This window comes from Mandrillus leucophaeus, unplaced genomic scaffold (genome assembly GCF_000951045.1).
Source record: "Mandrillus leucophaeus isolate KB7577 unplaced genomic scaffold, Mleu.le_1.0 Scaffold4, whole genome shotgun sequence".
NCBI lineage: Eukaryota > Metazoa > Chordata > Mammalia > Primates > Cercopithecidae > Mandrillus > Mandrillus leucophaeus.
Window position 1 is genome coordinate 11,140,476 of NW_012104253.1, and position 21,750 is coordinate 11,162,225.

Below are 21,750 nucleotides of genomic sequence, written 5' to 3' on the forward strand. Positions count from 1 at the left end.
ACTGGAACCAGAGAGTGTTTGAGAGGAAGTTGCTCCTTTGTTTTATAGTACTGAGAATCTAGGAACCTCAATACAGAAGAAAGGGAGCTCCCAGCAAGGCCCAACTGGGACCCTGCTCCTGTTTCCTTCCATCCCAATTCAAGTCTAGAAAATAGACCATCAGACTTCAGCTTAAACATTTCAAAACTCTTCTTCTTATTACAAGTGGGCATGTTTCTAAACAATGTGTAACCCTGAGTTTTCCCATCACATCAGATTTTCCCGATGACTGTCATTTCATACATGCCCATCTCACTGTAGATCATTTTCACGGATCTTAAGTTTGCTGCTTTCCCTGAATAGCAAGAATTGAGTGATCTTTAACAAATGTACTGAAAAAAGAACATTTATGTAAACTTCTGCATAAAAAATTTTTAATCTCTTTTTATTCTAGTAATTTACCCCTCCAGTGTGGGCTTTGCAAGTCTATACTTTGTTTATTGCCTCTCTTTGAAATAGAGTAAGCTTGTGACTGGTGCACTCTTCATAAAGACAAGTTACCTTAATCAAATCCCTAAGAAAAATGAGCTGTGGATAAGCGGAAATGTTCTCTATTGATAAAGACAATATTAATATTTTAACCTAGAAAAGGTATGAAATTTCCATTTTAAAACTAAATGCCTACAAGTATTTTCTCTAAGGAAAACAAAACGCTTAATAGTTTTGAATTCTAGTCTGTGAAATTTCTATATCTGTCCTAACCATAAAGATTTAACATGTTAAAAGGTCTAATTTTATATTTTCTACAGAGAAAATATAATTATATTTATAATTATAATTATGGAGGCAGAGCTATACCTACCATACCTTTAATGTGGAGTGAGTCCATTACAATCTGTCCACAGAGCTGTATAACTGATTGAAACTCCAAAGTGTAATACAACATTATTTATTCAGATGATTTAAAACCAGGCAGGATCAGGATCTGCTTTTCCAGACTTATCTCCTATTATTTCACCCGAAATGGTCAACATTCTTACAAGCTCGTGGATCTCAGAATGGAGCCAATGTTTTTCCCTCTTTGCACCTTTGCTCATGGTGCTCTCTTCACCTTGCAAAGTGGTTCTCTACCCTCCCCCAACAATTTGGTACTATAAACAGGTCCCCAAAAGCCATTCTTATTAGATATACCCAATATTCCTCTCAGCAATTCTATGTGATCCCTAAATTCTTTAAATTTCTAAGGACAAGAAAGGAGGGAGGACAGAAGAGAAAAAGAAGAAGGGAGGAAAATTTCCTTTAGCATTTTCCTAACTCCCATGTGGCCAATAACAATTTTGCAAGGCAGAACATTTTATCTATTCAATTGCCTTAATACTCCAATAACAACATAGGCTTCTTGAAGGCAAATGACATATTTTATCCATTTTTATATCCCTCACAGAATAGGGGCCAATGTCTGACATATAGTAGATAACTATTATACATAAATGTCTGTCAAAGTGCACTAAATTCGAATAAATATGTCAGAGCTTACATTCTGTATAAGAGAAAAATTGATAGAGTCCCAAAACAGCAGGAATATGGGAACGTTTCTCTATGTGAATTGACTCACTGACCCCTCTGCCAAACCAACAAGTGACAATTAGGTAGAGGAAGAAAGGATCCTTCCATGAGCTTACTCTGCACTTGGTCCAGGGCAGCCAATGAGTAAGCACTATAAATGAGGTTCCATTCCATAGGCAGCTCTCACTACACTGCCTCGCTCATCTCCCTGCCTCCTTACCTCAGTGTTCGGTTATGTGTGCACACATCCACAGCAGGGCTGGAAAGCCAGGGCAGTGGCTAACTTCATATCCTCCTATGCTCCCCATCCCTACCTTTTCTCCTTCCTATTCCACATTGTATCATCATAAGTTTACGTCTCATCCACCAATCAAGCCTGGCTGAAAAGCCACCTGTCCACGAGACCTTCCCTGATGTCTCCAGCTGGTAGAAAGCTCCCTCCCTTTGCATTTGACATGACTCATCCTACGTACTGTCACTTTCACTCAAGATGAGAGTTTACTGATGTTCATACTTAATATCCCTTACTTGGCCATAAGTAAGTTAAGAGTATAAAAATTTCCAAAGCATCTTTGTATTTCCTAGTCCAGCAGGTGTAAAATAAATATTTGTTGAACAAGCATTTGTGGCACACACCTGTAATCCAAGCTACTTGGGAGGCTGTGGTGAGAGGATCCCTTGAGCCCAGAAGCTCAAGACCAGCCTGAGCAACACAGCAAGACCCCAACTCAGAAAAAGTATTTGTAATGTTTGTTGAACAAAAATTGTCAATTCCCAAAAATATAACTTCAAACAAGAGTATTCCTATAAAAACAACTGTACTCTGATTTACTGGATCTTAATGGTCAATAGGCATTTTGCAAGTTAGTGAAGAAGTGAATTGTAAACCATCTGTAGAAAGAAGGAGCCCAAAGAAAAGTTATTTGGAATTCTAGGCTGGGACACCAAGAAGACAGGAAAGGTCAATGCAAGAGTGCTTTATTGGTCCTAATGAGCACTGGGCACCTTCTCTTATGGATATAAATGCAGGCCAAGAGATCTCTAGGTTTCTCTGCAGGCTGTGGCAGAACTCAGAGTATGCAAGTCCCACAAGAAATGGGGATAGCTCTGGACCAATCTGGGGTCCTAACTGGCAAAGTCCTTTGGTCTGGACACTCATGGCCTTAAGCCACTCTGTAGCAGGCCTGAAAGCCCAGGCCAACTCCATAACCAGATTGGTGTCCTCATGTCCCACAGGGCAGAAATACCCTAAGACCAGTTCATCGAGAGGTAGTTGTGGTAGAAAGCAAGCAAGGCAAGTCCCTTGGATGCCGGCTTCCGTTCTGATCCTAACTAGTCAGTCATACATGACCTTAAGCAATCACCGAAGCAGAATCACTTAATCCCTCACTACATCAGTTTTCCTGTAAGTAAAGAGATACTATATATACAGGAAGGATTATCATTATTACATACCTATTTTTGTTTAATTATGCACTCCAGGCGATGAGGAACACGATATAATTAAGCATCCTATGTTCACATGGGACTGATACCGTTAGTTCAGTATTGTGCTTATATAGCATAACAACTGCTGCATTCTATTCAATTAATCTTCATCGGTGTTCTAAATACATGAAGACAAAATTTCCTGGTTCTTACAGCACCAGTGAAAGTACTCCCTATGTCCAAGCATACAAATTGTAGATTAGCAGTTAAAAAGATTGTGTATCCCATCAATTAGGATGAAATGAAGCTGCTGAATTCCTACTGGCAGTTACATGCCTTGTTACAGAGCTCAGGACCTCTGGGCTTGAGACCCAGATCTGTCACTAATAAGCTTGTTCTTTTGTAAGAATCTCAGTTTCTTCATCTACAAAATGAGACTGTTAACACATCGCTAATGTTTCAGCTATAAGATTCTATGAATTTTATTTAGATGCACAAAGACTTTGATTTGAAAAGACATAGAGGAACGTGATTCTCTACAAACCTTGCAGAGTATACCTTCTATAGAAAATAGAATTTTCTATTCCATTTTCTGTGGGTACCATGTAAAGGTTAAGATCAGAGAGTCATAAATTGTAAATCCACTGCCAAAAAGTTCAACCTAAACAGCAATTAAATTTAAATCTTGTTGTATAAAGGGGCATCTGCTTTATTTCAAGTCTAATCAACAAGAGGTCTGCAAAGAGGAGCTCATTACTTGGACCAAACGAAAGTATGGTAGCAAGTTCTTCAGTTTCCATTTAATTACTGTCTTAAACCATTCTCCACAATCTTATGATAAATCTGGTATGTACTTGCTTCCAAGTTAGAAAGAGTCAGGGTCCAGTAAATAATAATGCAAAAATGGAACACTACAGTAGTTTGAAATTGCCTTATAAGCTGAGCCAGCTATTTCCATATCTAAGCAAGTTTTGCTTATGCTGGTGTCATGTAAATTACCTTTCCTGAAGTTTTAGCTTCACATTTAATTTAAACAATGCTGTTATCTGCCTCTTTTCCATCTGGCCACTTTTGGTGGAATAATTAGATGCCTGAAGGCTTTTTTTTAACTGCAAGAAACACATGTACATGTTGTCCCACAGTGATATGAGGGGACTTCTCAGGCTGGATTGTTTAAATGGATAATTATTATGAAAGACTAGCTTCTCAGCTAAGTTTTAAGAGACAAGCTAGAGTAAAATAAAGATAATTTACGAAACTGCCTAAGAACAACCTCAAAAATGCCTCACTGAAGGGAAACTGCATGGATTTCATATTTCTAATGAAGCTTTGAATCAGAAGTTCTTATTTCTATTCTTTAAAACGAAAAAAATCACAGCACAGTAGTGTACATGAGCGATGTGTAAGGCAAGGTAGAGGGACTCTACCAAATGTTTGCTATTCCTTTTTTCGCATCAATTGTAACAGAGAAAAGACTTTGGCCACCATCTGCTGTCTGCATAGATGATCTCTGGGATTTTCTCTCTCCCCTCCCACTCCGGACTCCCTCTCTTTCAAACATCCTTTTTATAACGCATAACGCACGTGATCTTTAAAGTCTCCTTACTTGAAATTTTCCTTCTGAGAGTGTGTGCACCATTCTGAAAAGTTTATCATAAAACTAGTAGTTTTAGATGAAAACTCAAATGTTCTATAGCATGACACATAGTTGGTAGTTACCAGATTTGTTTTTGACTAATAAGTAGGTATTCAGAACCTTCACAGTCTTCCCAGTGAGTCACGGCACCATTCGCGTGGAGCCTCCTTGCCAATACCCCTTCAACTCTTAGGCTACTTCATGATAAATTGTAATATATCACAGAACATCAAATGATCGTTAAAGTGTATCATGCTATGGTCCTCCAAACAGAGGAAATTCTCCTTTCTCTGAGAAACAGAAATGCATGTAGAGTTGCAAAGAATCAGGAATGGCTAAGGGGATGAGCGGATGACAGTGGTTCAAATGTATAACCTTTTAAAATGTAAATGAAATGTATGGTTTTCCTATAGCAGATATATATGAACAAAATATTTCTATGTGTAAAGACACATACAAATATCAATACTACGGATAGCTCTAGTCATACTGGCTCTCTGGGGAAAGGTGCAGACTCAGGTGATATGATGCTTCTTACTGGACCAAAAGTTAATGGAATCAAAAGTCATCTGCTAATATCAAAATGGAAAGAATTGCCATATCAGGGGCTCAAACACTTGAACATCTGAGGTAAAACCCTTTTGAGCTTGCAAATCCTAAGTATATCACCCTGGTCCAGTTAGAGACACCACATTCTCTACCTTGTCCACCTGTGATAGACACTTGTACATGGCCCTTCAATGTCAGAAGTACCCACCTGGCGTCTGTTCGGGTGTCCCACCGAGAGCTGGAGCAGACTGCTCATGCCTGGTCAACCTCATAGCTTAAAAATCAACAACAACTCTATTGAAATAAGCATTACAGACAACTGGAGCCTAGAAAATATACTCAGTGCTAACTGTATTGGATAGTAGGGGCAGGTTTCGTTTTTCTATTTGTAATTAACATCACATAAAAGTTGTTTATGTAACGAAAGTTTTGCAGTTTTTATCTGAATCATAAGAACATCCTTCAATGTTACTTCATCTTCAAAATGGTCATGTGAATTAATGAACAAGAAACGACAAGAAACAAACTTTACATTCCAAACTGATCAGTTAGGATATAAATAGAGCTGGAAAACTCATATAAAATTAGTTATGTATTTAATTTGGGTATTGGTTTCTAGGATTTAAACAGTTTCACCTGGGGCCTGGCACTACCATTGGTTATTCTTAAATGATCACCTGTGATTATCTTTGCTCCCTGAAAAACTGGGTTATTGATTACTTAAAGAACTTTCATTCATATTTAACTCTCCCAAAGTTTAAAAGAACACATTGCCATAGCTTGTCATAAAACAGAGAAAATGTAATGAACAAAATCAAATCATATTTATGATTTAAAATGGTTATGTTATATAAGGCTGTCTTCTAATAAATGCCAATGAAAAACAAACCTTTCAAATTCTGACAGGGTAAGAAATAGGTTTGGGGTCATTATTTTATTTACTTCACAGTGATTATTTAAAGATTAAATCATTTAATAAATTTTACAAGTTAGTAATATATTTAAACATACTCATTCATTAGTATGGTGATTTAGTAATGAATTTGTAATTATTTGTCCTTCATGAGTCATTACTAATCGTTAAGAGTTTATCTAGTCATTTGGTAATTTAAGGAAAATTTTATTCTCTTTAAAACTATAATATAAAGAAAGACCTTTTATAGAACAATTATATATGGTCTTTTTAAAAATATTGGCAATGAAGCTTATTTTTATTTATAAATTATCTGTTGAAGACGAGCAGAAATTCAATTTCTCAGCCTGATTTCTCTATTTCAAAAGCAACCATTATTATTGGTTTGTCTTGGGGGGCTTGTGTGGCTGCTTCTATCAGACATGAAAAAAAACTACATTCCAAATTTCAACTCTCCCTCCTTAGCCGCCATAGGTCTTATTACCTAAGTCGTATTCAGACAGCTCTTAGGATACAAGGCTGGTGGTGCAAACTTTGGTGTTCTAGGACTTAGGAGCAAATGTTTCTTCTAAGTTGCATGCCAAGCATCAATGCATTTGCTGCCTTTTACATTTCAAAAACATCTACTGTTAGATCAGGGCTCTGCTACCCCAGCAAACTAGCAAAAGCAACCCTAGGCATTTATACCCCTGGTGATTCTCTAGGGAATCTGAAAGCCAAACTTATTGAACAAACTCAGTTTACTGAACATGCTATACTCTCTGTGAACATTTAACAAGACAGGTCAGCCTCAGAAAGACATTAAACAGATTTAATGGAAGGATGAAAGAAGATACTCAACGAATTTTGGAGGTCAGGGTCTCAGGGAGGGAGAGTGCCCTCTTGGATTCCACGGGCCCTTTCACACTGTCCCTCAGGGAACGTACACTCTTCTGGCGGTTTCTTGCAAAGCGAGCTCTCTTGATCTTCCATAAGGCTGCATCGCTGAGGTTAGCAACGTTGGTCCTCACAGCAGTGATGGCTTTGCAAAAGGAATTAAAGAGACTATCACTCTCCTTTACATAGGGCTATGTAATCCACCTAGTCTAAAACAATCCATCTGTGTAGAGTTTCAATATTAACATACATTTTTCATGGATATACATCTCCCTCTCTGATGAGTCCTACATAAAAAAATGACTATTGCCTATCATGATTTTTTTTTCTGCTTAGACCACAAGATTAAATTATCTAATTTTGTTATCATTGGACAGTTGAGTGACGAAAGTCTTTTCTCCACCTATTCAGAGCTGTAGGTAACTGATTAATAGCAAGAGGCCAGGTGTGGTGGCTCATGGCTGTAATCCCAGCACTTTGGGAGGCCATGGTGGGAGGATTCCTTCAGGCCAGGAGTTTGAGGCCAGCCTGGGCAATACAGCAAGACTCCCATCTCTACAAAAAAGGAAAAATTAGCCAGATATAGCGGCTCACCCCTGTAGTCCTAGCTACTTGGGAAGATTAGCTGGGAGGATTGCTTGAGCCCAGGAGTTGGAGGCTGTAGTGAGCTATGATGACACCACTACACATCAGTCTGGGCAACAGATTCAATGCAATTCCCATCAAAGTACTATCATCATTCTTCACAGAGCTAGAAAAACAATTCTAAAATTCATATGGAACCAAAAAAGAGCCCACATAGCCAAACAAGACTAAGCAAAAAGAACTAATCTGGAGGAATCACATTACTGGAGTTCAAACTATACTACAAGTCTGTAGTTACCCAAACGGCATGGTACTGGTATTAAAATAGGCTTGTAGACCAAAGGAATGGAACACAGAACCCAGAAACAAAGCTAAATACTTACAGCCAACTCATCTTCAACAAAGCAAATAAAAACATATAGTGGGGAGAGGGCACCCTATTCAACAAATGGTGCTGGGATAATTGGCAAGCCACATCTAGAAGAATGAAACTGGGTACTCATATCTCACCTTATACAAAAATCAACTCAAGATAGATCAAAGGCTTAAATCTAAGATCTGAAACCACAAAAATTCTAGAAGACAACATCAGAAAAACTCTTTTAGATGTTGGCTTAGGCAAAGAGTTCATGACCAAGAACTCAAAAGCAAATGCAACAAAACCAAAAATAAACAGACGGGACCTAATTAAACTAAAAAGCTTCTGCACAGCAAATGAAATAATCCACAGAGTAAACAGACAACCCACTGGAAAGGGAAAAATATTCTCAAACTATGCATCCAATAAAGGACTAATATCCACAATCTATAAGGAACTCAAACAAATCAGCAAAAAATAATGATAATAATAATAACAATCCCATCAAAAAGTAGGCAAAGGACATGAATAGGCAATTCTCAAAAGAAGATATACAAATGGCCAACAAACATATGAAAAAATGCTCAACATCACTAATTATCAGGGAAATGCAAATTAAAACCACAATGAGATACCACCTGACTCCTGCAAGAATGCCATAATTTAAAAATCCAAAAATAATAGATGTTGGTGGGGATGTGGTAGAAAGGGAACACTTTTACACTGTTGGTAGGAGTGGTAATTGGTACAATCACTATGGAAAATGGTATGGAGATTCCTTAAAGAACTAAAAGTAGATCTACCATTTGATCCAGCAATCCCACTACTGGGTATCTACCTAGAGGGAAGGAAGTCATTATAGGAAAAAGGTATTTGCACATGCATGTTTATAGCAGCACAGTTTTCAATTGCAAAAATATGGAACCAGCCTAAATGCCCATTAACCAACAAGTGGATGAAGGAAATGTGATATATATATATCGTGAATACTACTTGGCCATTTAAAAGAATGAAATAATGGCATTCACAGCAATCTGGATGGAGTTGGAGACCATCATTTTAAGTGAAGTAATGCAGAAGTGGAAAACCAAATATCATATGTTCTCACTGATAAGTGGGAGCTAAGCTATGAGGATGCAAAGGCATAAGAATGACAGAATGGAATCTGGGGACTATGGGGGGAAGGGTGGGAGGGGGGTGAGGGATAAAAGACTATACATTGGGTACAATGTACAATGCTCAGGTGACGGGTACACCAAAATCTCAGAAATTGCCACTAAAGAACTTATCCATGTAACCAAAAACCACCTATGTCCCCAAAACTATTGAAATTTAGAAAGCATGCAAGAGTGTGTTTGCAAGGTGCAAATATGCTTCCTAAAATTGCCACAAACGTTATAAACATAATGACTGAATCATATTTAGGGAACACACAGTCATAAATGGTTATCATAGGTCAAGGAAAAGAGAAGAATTCTGATTTGGGAATGCCAGGATATGCTTAAATCTGTGGATTACTACAGCAGTTATTCAATAAGCATTTAATGAGCTGAGTGCAAGAGGTCAAGGCATCCTCTGTAGAGGAGTTAAATGACATGCCAATGTCTTCTGTTTGTCTAGGCAAGCACAATGGAACCGTAATGGTTTACAGCAAGTTCTTCATTTTACTTACTTGTAGGAAAAGGAAATTCCTTGTTACAATCCAAATGTAGCTGGGCTTCCAAAGAAAGTGTCTCAAATCTATTGACAAAGAACTCCCAGCTCAAAGCAGGAATATCCTGCTTAAGAAAATGCAAGAGTAAAAGCTTGCTCAAAATTGTGGGTCTGTCTTTAACCACAGTATCAAACTGGAAGTCAAGACAAAGACACAGACCCTGGGAAAGAGAAGAAAAAAAAAGAAGAAGAAAGTCAGATATAAACATCTAAGTTATTTCAAAGCTGATATACTAGGCAAAGTCAATGAAACAAGGCAGCCTACTCAATTCAAACTTATAATGTAGAATGATCCCACTGGAATCTTCTTTGATTGGAAGTTTTCGTAGGAAAGAAAAATGTAGAAGAGGAATTTATCTTCATTGTAGAATATCTCTCGAATTTTGATTCAGAAATCTGAACTAAATGCATGCTATTGGTTTCCTAATGCATTAAATAATAACCACTTAATCCAAATACCCTCAAGTCAATGCATCTGGTTTTTTGTTGTTGTTGTTTATTTGTTTCTTTGTTTGTTTTTTGAGATGGAGTCTCACTCTGTCGCCAAGGCTGAAGTGCAGTGATAGGATCTCAGCTCACTGCAACCTCTGCCTCCTGAGTTCAAGCAATTCTCCTGCCTCAGCCTCCCGAGTAGCTGGGACTACAGGTGTGTACCACCATGTCCGGCTATTTTTTTGTATTTTTAGTAGAGACGAGGTTTCACTGTGTTAGCCAGGATGGTCTCAATCTCCCGACCTCGTGATCTGCCCGCCTCGGCCTCCCAAAGTGCTGGGATTACAGGCGTGAGCCACCGCGCCCGGCTGCATCTGGTTTTAATGTCTGTAGCCATTAAGAGGAACATACTTTCAAAGCTACATTTTAGAATACACAAAAAGATGGTCTAGAAATCCACTTTCAATCCAAAATTTCATGATTCTGAAAAAAGCAAAGTCACCTGGTTTTCTTGGAATGTGAGTGGAACATAGAATGTTAATTAAAGTTGGAATGGATTGAGAACTCTTTCCTTGAGTTGACCATTCCCCCTCTTTTTAATAGAATGAGATTTAGAAATTGCAATTCATCCAAACATCCCATTCATTAATTCAGCTGTCATCTAATGAGTGCCTCCTATGTTCCAGGCCCTAAGCAAGCGGTAGGACATGGAAGTACCTGGTAAGATCAACAGAGAAGAACTATTCAGAAGTCAACTGGAGATTTTACAAAAAAAAGAATGTGCCACAGGCAGCATAACCCTTCAGTCTTTCAGATTGTGCAAGCTTGCCCTTGCTTCTTGGTCTTAAAATGCAGGAAGAAGCTTACACTGGATTGGGAGACAGAGTATGCACAAACACACATGCACACACACACACACACACACACACACACACAGTTAAGTATGTGGACTGTATTATGAATCAGTGCTGAATTTCCTCTGCTGCTAACTAGCTATGTGACTCTGAAAAGGTGGCTTAACCTTTCTAACCCTCAGCATCTCTATCTGTAAAATGAGAACACACAAAAGGTCACTGTGAGGATTAAATGAGATAATGCATAACAGGACACTTTTAACACACTGCCCTGGAAACACAGTAGCTATCTGAGGAATGTTAGCTCTTGCTATCACTAGTTTAATAATAACAACAAAATAATAAATCAGATGCAACATGGAGAAACAGTAGATCAGAACTTTGGAGACTCTAGTCTTGATTCTCTCACTAAATTACTTTGTGTCCTTTGATAAGTCACATTCTCTCTCTGAGACTTGGTGTCACCACTAAAAAATAAAGGTTCCAAATAAGATAAATATACCACTCTATCCAGGCCTCATATTTCTTGTCTCCTTGGCTTTAATTTGTGATGTTTTGTTATGGTAGCATATTTACCTTCTCATGTTTTACACTGATTGAAACTATAATTCAGGCCAGGCGCAGTGGCTCAGGCCTCTAATCCCAGCACTTTGGGAGGCCGAGGCAGACGAATCACTTGAGGCCAGGGGTTTGAGACCAGCCTGGCCAACATAGCAAAACCCTGTCTCTACTAAAAATACAAAAATTAGCCAGGTGTGGTGGCATAAGCCTGTAGTCCCAGCTATTCGGGAGGCTAAGGCATGAGAATCACTTGAACCCAGGAGGTAGAGGTTGCAATGAGCTGAGATTGCACCACTGCACTCCAGCCTGGACAAGAAAATGAGACTCTGTCTCAAAACAAAACAAAGCAAAAAACTATAATTTATTTGATTTCTCTTAGCATCTAGCCTCTAACAACAGGGGCCTCCAGCCCAGGAGCTGGCTAAGTGGTGTAAGATAAACCAAACTAGTTTTAAAATCTGCCACACACACACACACACACACACACACATTATGCAATAGTTACATCTGTCCAAAGTAGTATCAGCATATGAACAAAGACTGAAAAGAAAGTATCAACAAATGGGCCAGGTAGTACAGCTCATGCCTATAATCCCAGCACTCTGGGAGGTCAAAGCGGGAGGATTGCTGGAGGCCAGGAGTTCAAAACCAGCCTGGGCAATATAGCAACACCCTGTCTCTTAAAAAAAAAAAAAGTTAAAAATTCAGTGGATATGGTGAGGCATACCTGTCATCCTAGCTACTCAGGAGGCTGAGGCAGGAGGATCACTTGAGCCCAGGAGTTTCAGGCTGCAGAGAGTTATGATCAGCCTGGGCAACAGAGTAAGACTCTGTCTCTTTAAAAAAAAGTGGTATCAACAAATAACAACAAGGGATCTTTTTGCAAGGTGTGGTTCTGGTATATTTCTTCCAGTTAAAAAAATCTCCATCATCATCATCAATATTATATGTGATACTATGGTCTGAAAATGTGTGCAAGGCCCTCACTGCCAAATTCCTATTGAAACTAAATCACAAATATGATAGTATTAGGAGGTGGGGCTTTGAGAGATGATTAGGTCATGTGGGCAGGGCCCTAATGAATGGGACTAGCGCCCTTATGAAAGAGGCCTTAGACACAGCAACGGCCCCATCTAGGAACTAGACAGCAGACCCTCAGCAGACAGTCTGCAAAATAAATTTCTGTTGTTTATGAACTACCCAGTTTATGGTATTGTGTTATAGCAGGTCAAACAGACTAGGACATGTGACAAATAATGCAATGATTTAGTAGTGCTGGCACAGACCACCTTCGGAGCAGGTAACACACATCACATGTCACCTGCAATGCTGGCCTCTTTATGGTGTCAAGCAGGAGACCAGCTCTGGTAGCCACTGCAGGGTTGACATCCTCCACCGCCGTCAGGAAGCAGCAGAAGGCATGTGCCAGGGAGTACTTCAGCAGGTGGTTTTTGGTCACTGAGTGAATATCCAGAAATCTACAAATTACAGCCACTTTTTCCACTGCAACGTAAAAGAGAAGGCGAAATATGTAAATAAACACACACATACACGCACCACGCATACGCATTTATTTAGCCAGTCTGAGAACTGAACTCACAGAGAAAAAGTTAACTCTGGATCTCCCATATAGTTTACTTTAAACCCCAACAGGAAAGTCTAATGCCACCATCTCGAGTGTTCCATTTCATCCGTGCAGCACAGACTGTTTCTACTCAGAGCAGAACTTTTTCTTCCCACGCAGCCTTGTTCTAACTCTGGGTTGTCTTTTACATTTTTTTCATGGTCTTTCTCTTTGTTTAACTTTCAGCTATATTTCAAAATATTCCAAATGCCTCTATGCTTCTTTCTGTGGCCATTCCATAGAAGCTCTGCAGATAACAGAGAGAGGTAGGAGGTGCCCACCAATCCTGGCTCTGGGTTCGGGTCCCCCACTCTGCTCTTAGTAGGTCCTGGTATGAAATGGCAGACCAGATAGACATTTCCTGGGGCTATAGAAGCCGGGTATTTCTTCCATGCTGTAAATATACCCTTACTTCATAGATTTCTAATCATTCTGCAAATCAGTGTTAAACAGTTCCAGCCACTCTTAAAGCATGGCTTTATAAAAAGTTACAATAGCTAGTAAAGCAATATAGTGCAATGCAAAGTAAGATGTTTCCATATTTTGCTTAAGCTGTTGCGACAGCCTAGAATATTATTTTGTTTGTTTGTTTGTTTTGTTTTGCTTTTTTGAGAAGGAGTCCCCAACTCTGTTGCCCAGGCTGGAGTACAGTGGCACGATTTCAGCTCACTGCAATCTCTGTCTCCTGGGTTCAAGCGATTCTCATGTCTCAGTCTCCCAAGTAGCTGGGACTACAGGCAGGCACCACTATGCCCAGATAACTTTAGTATTTTTAGTAGAGACGGGGGTTTCACCATGCTGGCCAGGCTGGTCTCGAACTCCTGACCTCAAGAGATCTGCCCACCTTGGCCTCCCAAAGTGCTGGGATTACAGGCATGAGCCACCACACCTGGCCCACAATATTCTTTCTATTGACATTCTACCATCCTTAGAGAATCTCTGCTGATATTCTGTTTTGTAAAGTCTTCTCTGATCTCCTAGAGAGACCTTTCCATCCCATGAACTCCTGTAAAAGTACTACTTATTTGCATATCATTAATTTACATATAGCATTTGTATGCTCAGAATATGAGCTATCTACGAACACAATATGTGTTCATTATATGACATATTTTCTTTTGTGGTCTTGATTATATTTATGCCTTTTATAATTTGCCAACCTCTTACATGCTTATGTTTGGTCTCATCAATTAAACTGGAAGCCTCCTGAGGACAGCAATCTGCTCTTACACTTCTTTCTATTGTTCCCATAGCACTTAGCACATATCTAATTTATTCAACAAATTCACTGATTCGCTTATTTAAAAAAAAAAAAATATATATATATATACACATATTAAGCACACATATGTATACCACTAAGAAAATATCTTAGGCACTTGGGAGGAGATAGAAGTAAACGGAAAGAGGAGTCATTCATAACTCTTGACTTCAAAGTTAAATTGACTAAAATAGATAAGACATGTACAACTATAACTAAAATGTAACTTTAGAAAACCTGTAAATCCCTCCAGTGTGGTATAAATAAAATGCTATGGGAGATCTAGGGATACAGAAACCACTCTCCACAGGTGGAACCTAGAAGGTGGACCTCAATGGTGGCATTTGAAGGTGGATCACGTGGAGGTGGCATTTGTGTAGGGCCTTAAGGAAAAAGAATGAAAGGTGGAGAGCCCAGAATGGCCCTTGCGTGGATGAAGGGAGGCAGGAAGCAATGGGAACACAGTAACGGTGTGTGTAGAAAAGCACAGGAAATGAGGCTGTCTGCAGTCGCAGTCAGACCATTTGAATGGCAGTTTAAGGAGTCTGAACTTTATTCTCTAGGCACTGAAAAAACTCCATTAAAATTTCTTGAATAGAAAAGTAACATGATCTTGGCCAGGTGCAGTGGCTCATGCCTATAATCTCAGCACTTTAGGAGGTCGAGGCAGGCGGATCATCTGAGGTCAGGAGTTCAAGACCAGCCTGGCCAACATGGCAAAACCCCATCTCTACTAAAAATACAAAAATTAGCTGGGTGTGGTGGCGGGTGCCTGTAGTCCCAGCTGCTCAGGAGGCTGAGGCAAGAGAATCGCTCAAACCCGGGAGGCAGAGGTTGCAGTGAGCCGAGATCATGCCAATGCATTCCAGCTTGGGCAACAGAGCAAGACTCCATCTCAAAACAAACAAACAAATAAACAAACAAAAAAAAAAAAAGGAAAGAAAGAAAAGTAACTTAACCAGAGCCAAGATTCAGAAAATTAATCCTAATCCCCCACAACATGATGTGCTATCATATATATACACTAGCCCCTGAGATTCCTGTGGGCATTAAAAAGTAAGAACTTTTTGAAGTGGCCATATATTAAGGAACTGAACTAAAGGTATAATAGTTACCTCACTGATGAAACTTCCATTTTTGTGCCAAACTTTTGAGACATCAACCTACAGAACTGTTCTGAGAAGCTGCACTGTGGCATGCCAACCCTGCCTACTACCCCGAGAATAGAACTACTAGCAGATTGGGGTGACAGCGGGCCAGCAGACATGAGGCTAAGAGAACCCTTCCAGGTTCCTTCCTTACCACATTACTCTGATAACTTGCTGCTCTATTTACTAGGAAATTACATCCAAGCTGCACCAGACTTGGTCCCTGATCCCTCAGTGGCAAGGGTATACAGCAGAGATTCTCGAACCTCTTATTAAAAATCTCAATTTCTGCCCCGGCACAGTGGCTCATGTCCATAATCCCAACACTTTGGGAGGCCAAGGTGGGCAGATCACCTGAGGTCAGGAGTTCACGACCAGCCTGGTCAACATGGTGAAACCTTGTCTCTACTAAAAATTAAAAAATTAGCCTGGTGTGGTTGCATGCACCTGTAGTCCCAGCTACTTGGGAGGCTGAGGCACGAGAATCACTTGAACTCAGGAGGCAGAGGTTGCAGTGAGCCGAGATCGTGCCACTGCACTTCAGCCTGGGTGACACAACAAGACTCTGTCTCAAAAAAAAAAAGAAAAAAAAATCTCAATTTCTGGCATCACCCCCGCCTCCCACTGAGATTCTGATTCAGTAGCTCTAGGATGTGGCCAGATAATGTGCATTTTAACAAATATTCCCAGTAACTCTGATGCAAGTAAACTCACAGGTTGACTGCATCCAAGCCAGTGCCTGTTTGGGAGTAAACATGGGTGCAGTTAATCGTTACACTTGGGTAACAGGCATAAGCTGGGTCTGTCCGACGCAAACCCGGACAGGACCACCCTCCCTAAGGACAACTCTGCAAAATGCTGTTATTTTAGAGAGGAAGCTCAAAGCAGAACCCCCAAAGGAGATCAGCAAACGGGAGAATGCCTTTTAAAAAGAAAGGACAAGAAAGAAGGTGCCCCAAAAGAGACCGTGACAAAAAAGATGTGTACCGTGTGACCCAGAATGAATTTTAAGCTAACACCGAGGTACCTGCTTCAAACCTCATCTTCCAGTCTTTGCTGTTGAAATTGCCATTTATGATTGTCCAGAAGATGTCAGCACCATGAGGAAGTGACAGGGCATGGAGGAGAAGAGGAACTGCCAGTGAGGACAGCTGAGAGAACTCGGATTTGACGACCCTCCACAGGCTAGGGAATCAAGGAGAAGCAAAGTGGTGACAGTTATCACAACCTTTCCAAAGAAAGATCCTGTCCTCTTAATTTACGGCAAGCATAGTTACTAGGCGGTGGGTAGGGGTGCTTTTGGTGAAATTACACTCATCCACGAGAGGATTATCCTCTGATAGACGTTTCCTATGCTCTGTCCTCTTAACGTGACACTAGAGAAAAACACTTCTACTTAACATTACATTTTACAACTTAAAAATCTGCATAATGTAAATTCAGTAATATAAGTGAACAATATAAATAAATGACTGTTCAGTAATAAACAAAGTCAAAATTAGTTATGTTAGGATGATGGAGTAATACGTGATTTTTAAACATTTTCTTACAGTGGGCATCTGGGAAGTTTGGTTGGTTTGGCCTGCCCAGCCTCTTATGATGTCAAAGAACAACTCTTTTTCTCTTAATAACAGCCTCTCCAAGAAAGACAGTTCATCAGTCAAGCTCCCCAACCTTCTCTATCACAAGGGGGAATACAAACAGGCTGATCAACGAACGTCAACACCCTGAATAAAGTGATTAGCTAGGAGAAGGCATATGACCGAAGCATGGGAATAATTGAACACTTATTTCAGGGACTGATACGCACTCTGGGAGAGAGAGGCTCTCTCTCCTTCTGAAATCTCAGGAACAAAGGGCAATGTCAGCCTGCAGCTGCCAATCACCCTCCTTCCCATCTCACAGGGACAGCCTGCACTTAACCGAGAAGCCAACACTTAGTTCCATTCCAGAAGCCAAGCCAGAGCTGGGCTGAGAGATGGGGAGGGACTGAGAAAGGGGAGGAGGAAAAGACAGAGAAGGAGATCCCTGACAACATCTTGCACCTTAGCAGTTTCAGCTGAGTTTCTATCAAGTTCTACAGGAATAATTCTGAATATAATATATTTTAGTAATAATACATTATTGTTTCCATTTTTTTCAATTATTTAAAGTATGCCTTTTGGTTGTTTTTGTTGTTGTTTAGTTTTGTTTTCTATTTGACTCCAGAGTCAATATCAGAATCAAAACTACAGTTGACCCTTGAACAACACAGGTTTGAACTGTACGTACAGGTCCACTTACACATGGATTGTTTTCAATAAACATATTGAATTTTTTAGGAGATTTGCAACAATTTTAAAAAGTTCACAGATGTACCATGTAGCCTAAAAATAGTGAAAAAATTTAATGAAAATTTATGTCGGCCGGGCGTGGTGGCTCACGCCTGTAATCCCAGCACTTTGGGAGGCCGAGGCGGATGAATCACGAGGTCAGGAGATCGAGACCATTCTGGCTAACATGGTGAAACCCTGTTTCTACTGAAAATACAAAAAATTAGCCAGGCGTGGTGGCGGGCACCTGTAGTCCCAGCTACTTGGGAGGCTGAGGAAGGAGAATGGCATGAACCCGGGAGGCGAAGCTTGCAGTGAGCCAAGATTGCACCACTGCACTCTAGCCTGGGCGACAGAGTGAGACTCCCGTCTCAAAAAAAAAAGAAAAGGTGTGTCATGAATGTATAAAATATATGTAGTTACTAGTCTATTTTAACATTTACTACCATAAATTATACACGAATCTATTATAAAGAGTTAAGATTTATGAAAACTTACACACACAAACATTTACAGACCATACATGGCACCATTCACAGTGGAGAGGAATGTTAAGCAAATGTAAAGATGCAGTACAAAATCATAACGGCATAAAACCAACTGTGGTACACACTGTACTACGGTAATAATTTTGTAGCCATCTCCTATTGCAATTCAGGTGAGCTCAAGTGTTGTCTCTCTGTGTGAGCAGCTCCTCTCTCCAGTAAATTGCAAATCACAGTAAAAAGTGATCCCTCGCAGTTCTCACGTCTTTTTCATTGTGTTTAGTGCAATACCATAAACCTTGAATAGCACCATGGGTCCCATACAAAGTGCCACTAGTGACGCTGGAAGTGCTCCCAGAAAGCAAACGAAAGTCACGACATTACTAAGAAAAGTTGAATTGCTTGATATGTACCATAGCTTGAAGTCTGCAGTTGCAGCTGCTCACCCTTTCAAATACACAATTCATCTTGTAAACAGATGGCATAAACTTACGGTATTGATAAACACAGTATGGTACTGTAAATGCATTTTCCTTATGATTTTCTCAATAACATTTTCTTTTCTCTGGCTTATTTTATTGTAAGAATACAATAAATAATGCATAAAACATACAAAATATGTGTTAATCAGCTCTTTATGTTATCATAAGGCTTCTGGTCAACAGGAAGCTATTAGAGGTTAAGTTTTGGGGAAGAGAAAAGTTAGACACAGATTTTCAACTGCACAAGGGTCAGCATTTGTACCTCCCCGTTGTTCAAGGGTCACCTGTATTTGTGACTTTACAAAGCTCATGCTGCACTGGTAAGAGAGGGGAAGAGTGACACGTGCCATCTCCATTTTACAGAGAACATATGGAGGTACGAGCCACTCCAGTTGGCTGTTTTTCAGAAGGCATGCCAGAGCTATAGAATGAAAAGGAGTGATTTTTTAAACGCCGTATGCTTAATCCAAATAGTGGAAGTCAGACAAATAGGGATCTCATCCCAACCCTGCCATTCATCAGCTGTGTAACCACATGCAAATTCTCTAAACCTTCGTGTCCTCCCAGTGTGGGCTGTATTAAATGAGATGTACAGAAAGCATGGCACTTAGTAGGTATGCAGAAACCTCAAGCTGCTACCACTATCATGATGACAAGGATGATGATGCTTCCAGAGCACACAATAGGCCCCAGGGAGAGTGCAAAGGAAAAAGAAGACATAATTTGTGCCTTCATGAACTTCCGGTTTAGTTGAAGAATGCAAACCAGGCAGCCCTGCTAGAAAACCATTTCCATGACAAAACCCAGGATTCGGCCAGTCCCATTCGGCTTTCCCAGCTCTCTAGGGCCGACTTGTTTGGAAACAAGCAGAGTAAGTTTTCCACAGGTCCTTTCATTGTTCATCATGGTTTTTGTGTCAGGGTGGCACTTTGCGGAGAAAACCTGGCCCTTTAAGGAGACAGCCTGGACTATGGACCCCAAAGACCGAGTGGGTGGTCCCGTGGCACTAACAGTCCATTTGGCATGTGTACATTCTGGGGGGTTGCTTTCACAATAAAAAAAAAAATGTCCATTTTGTATTCCCATGTTGAATTCATGGAGTGTCTGCCTAAATCTCAGCCCCATTCCTTCACTCCTTTCGTCCAGATCTACTGATGGTCTCAAACTTCACACTGTTCCCTCCAGGTCATTCCTACTCTTCCTTACTCCAGGTCACCCATGTCTACCCTTTCCCTTTCCCCAGCTTCTTCCTCCCACTGCAGCTGCAGAATCCCTGTTTTCTAGGGAAGAAACTTCTGTAGATCCTCCACCTTTCTCATGGTATGCTTCTCTAGTGGGCTGAATAGCGCTCCCTGAAAATTCATGTGCACTCGGAACCTCAAGGGGCCTTATTTAGATGTCATCAGTTAAGATGGGTTCCTACTGGATAGGGCGGGTCCTAAATATAATGAATGATTAGTACCCCGGTAAGAAGAGGAAGGGACACTCAGGGACACACAGGGAAGAAGACCATGTGGCAAAGACTGGAGTGAGGCAGCTGCAAGCCAAGAAATGCCAACAATTGCTAGCAGCCATGAGAATCCAGGCGAGAGGCAAGAAAGGCTCCTCCCTTAGAGTTGTCACAGGGCGCACGGCCCTACTGCCACCTGGACTTCAGATTTATGGCCCCCAGAATTGTGAGAGAATAAACTTCAGTAATTTTAAGCCACTCAGTCACTCAGTTCACAGCAATTTGTTACAGCAGCCTAGGTAACTAGTGCAGCTTCCCCTTCCTCACTTAGCTGGAACCTCACATTTTTCCGTAACACAATTTCTTATTATTGCTTGGAGTGAAATGGCACCAACATAATTCACTGCAGCCTCAAACTCCTGGACTCAAGCAATCCTCCCACCTCAGCCTCTGAGTAGCTGGGACTATAGGCTTCCACCACCATACCTGGCTAATTTTTTGCTTTAGTAGAGATGGGGTCTCGCTATGTTGCCCAGGCTGATCTAAAACTCCTGGCCTTAAGTGTGCTCCCACCTCCGTTTTCTGACATGCTGGAATTACAGGGATGAGCCACTGTTCCTGGCCTTAAGTGTGCTCCCACCTCTGTTTTCTGACATGCTGGAATTACAGGGATAAGCCACTGTGCCTGGCCTTGAGATTTTCTCTTGAGAGTCCAGAGTCTCAATGAGTCTGGACTCCTGTCTTCACTGGGCCAAATGACCCTCGCTTCCCAAGACTTCCTCCAGGCCTCCTCTTAGCAGCCTCTTTCTTTTGAAACCCATGACATTGATGCACAGGGTCCTCTCCCAATTCTTTGGTCAGTTAGGGACCTAGCTCAGTCTTGCTCCTCAAGCAGGCCTCTGCAGATGCCGTCAGTGGATCAAGCCCCAGTTTCATTCACACCTCCTCATCCCCAGTGGCCTCTGTCTTTACTCTGCTGGATGAGATGCTGACCTCCCCTCTATAAGGCTGAGAACACCCAACTTCCCCCCATCCCCCAGCTCATCCTGACTGAGACTCCTCCGCCCTCTTCTCCATACTCCTCTCCCAAATATCAATTCTTCGGCTTCATCTGCATCCAGTCGTAGAATGGATTCCAGAGACAACTGTTTCATCACTCTGGAATCCTCATCCCTCTGAGCTTCCATCATAACCATATCACCAGTCCCCGGTCCTGAATAGACCCTTTGCCCATCTGCTCTCATCCACTCCCAGGTCGCTGAGCACCGGAGGAAAAGAAACCCAAATCCCTACTAACTTGGTCCACTGCAAACTGGTGCTAGCTACCTCAGCCGAACCTAAAGCCTGCATGCTTTCCTCATGCAGGCTGTCTGGTACTCTCCTCCATGTTCCTGAAGCTCCCAATACAATGTCTATCATCCCCCTCTCAGGAGAAGACATCAACACCTTAATATTCTTAAGGGTTAAGTCAGCTGTTATAAACTCTCCTTAACACTTTCTCTTTTCCTCAAAATGTATCTTCTTTCAAAGGAAAGGGT

The 21,750-nt window shown here is 40.8% G+C and overlaps 1 protein-coding gene across 2 annotated transcripts in view; it reads right to left on the bottom strand.

Annotated features, from left to right (window-relative positions):
• The window catches only part of UNC79 (unc-79 homolog (C. elegans)), a 382,451-nt gene that overhangs the window by 98,321 nt on the left and 262,380 nt on the right, over nt 1-21,750 (bottom strand). The window contains exons 21-24 of one of the 2 annotated variants that reach the window (XM_011991735.1): nt 12,772-12,953; nt 9,563-9,764; nt 6,913-7,092; nt 5,367-5,432 (exon numbers count right to left, since the gene is read on the bottom strand). In XM_011991735.1, the coding sequence (XP_011847125.1) occupies nt 5,367-5,432; nt 6,913-7,092; nt 9,563-9,764; nt 12,772-12,953 (630 nt within the window). The remainder of the gene's footprint in view (nt 1-5,366; nt 5,433-6,912; nt 7,093-9,562; nt 9,765-12,771; nt 12,954-21,750) is intronic. The other variant, XM_011991736.1, reaches the window with a different exon arrangement.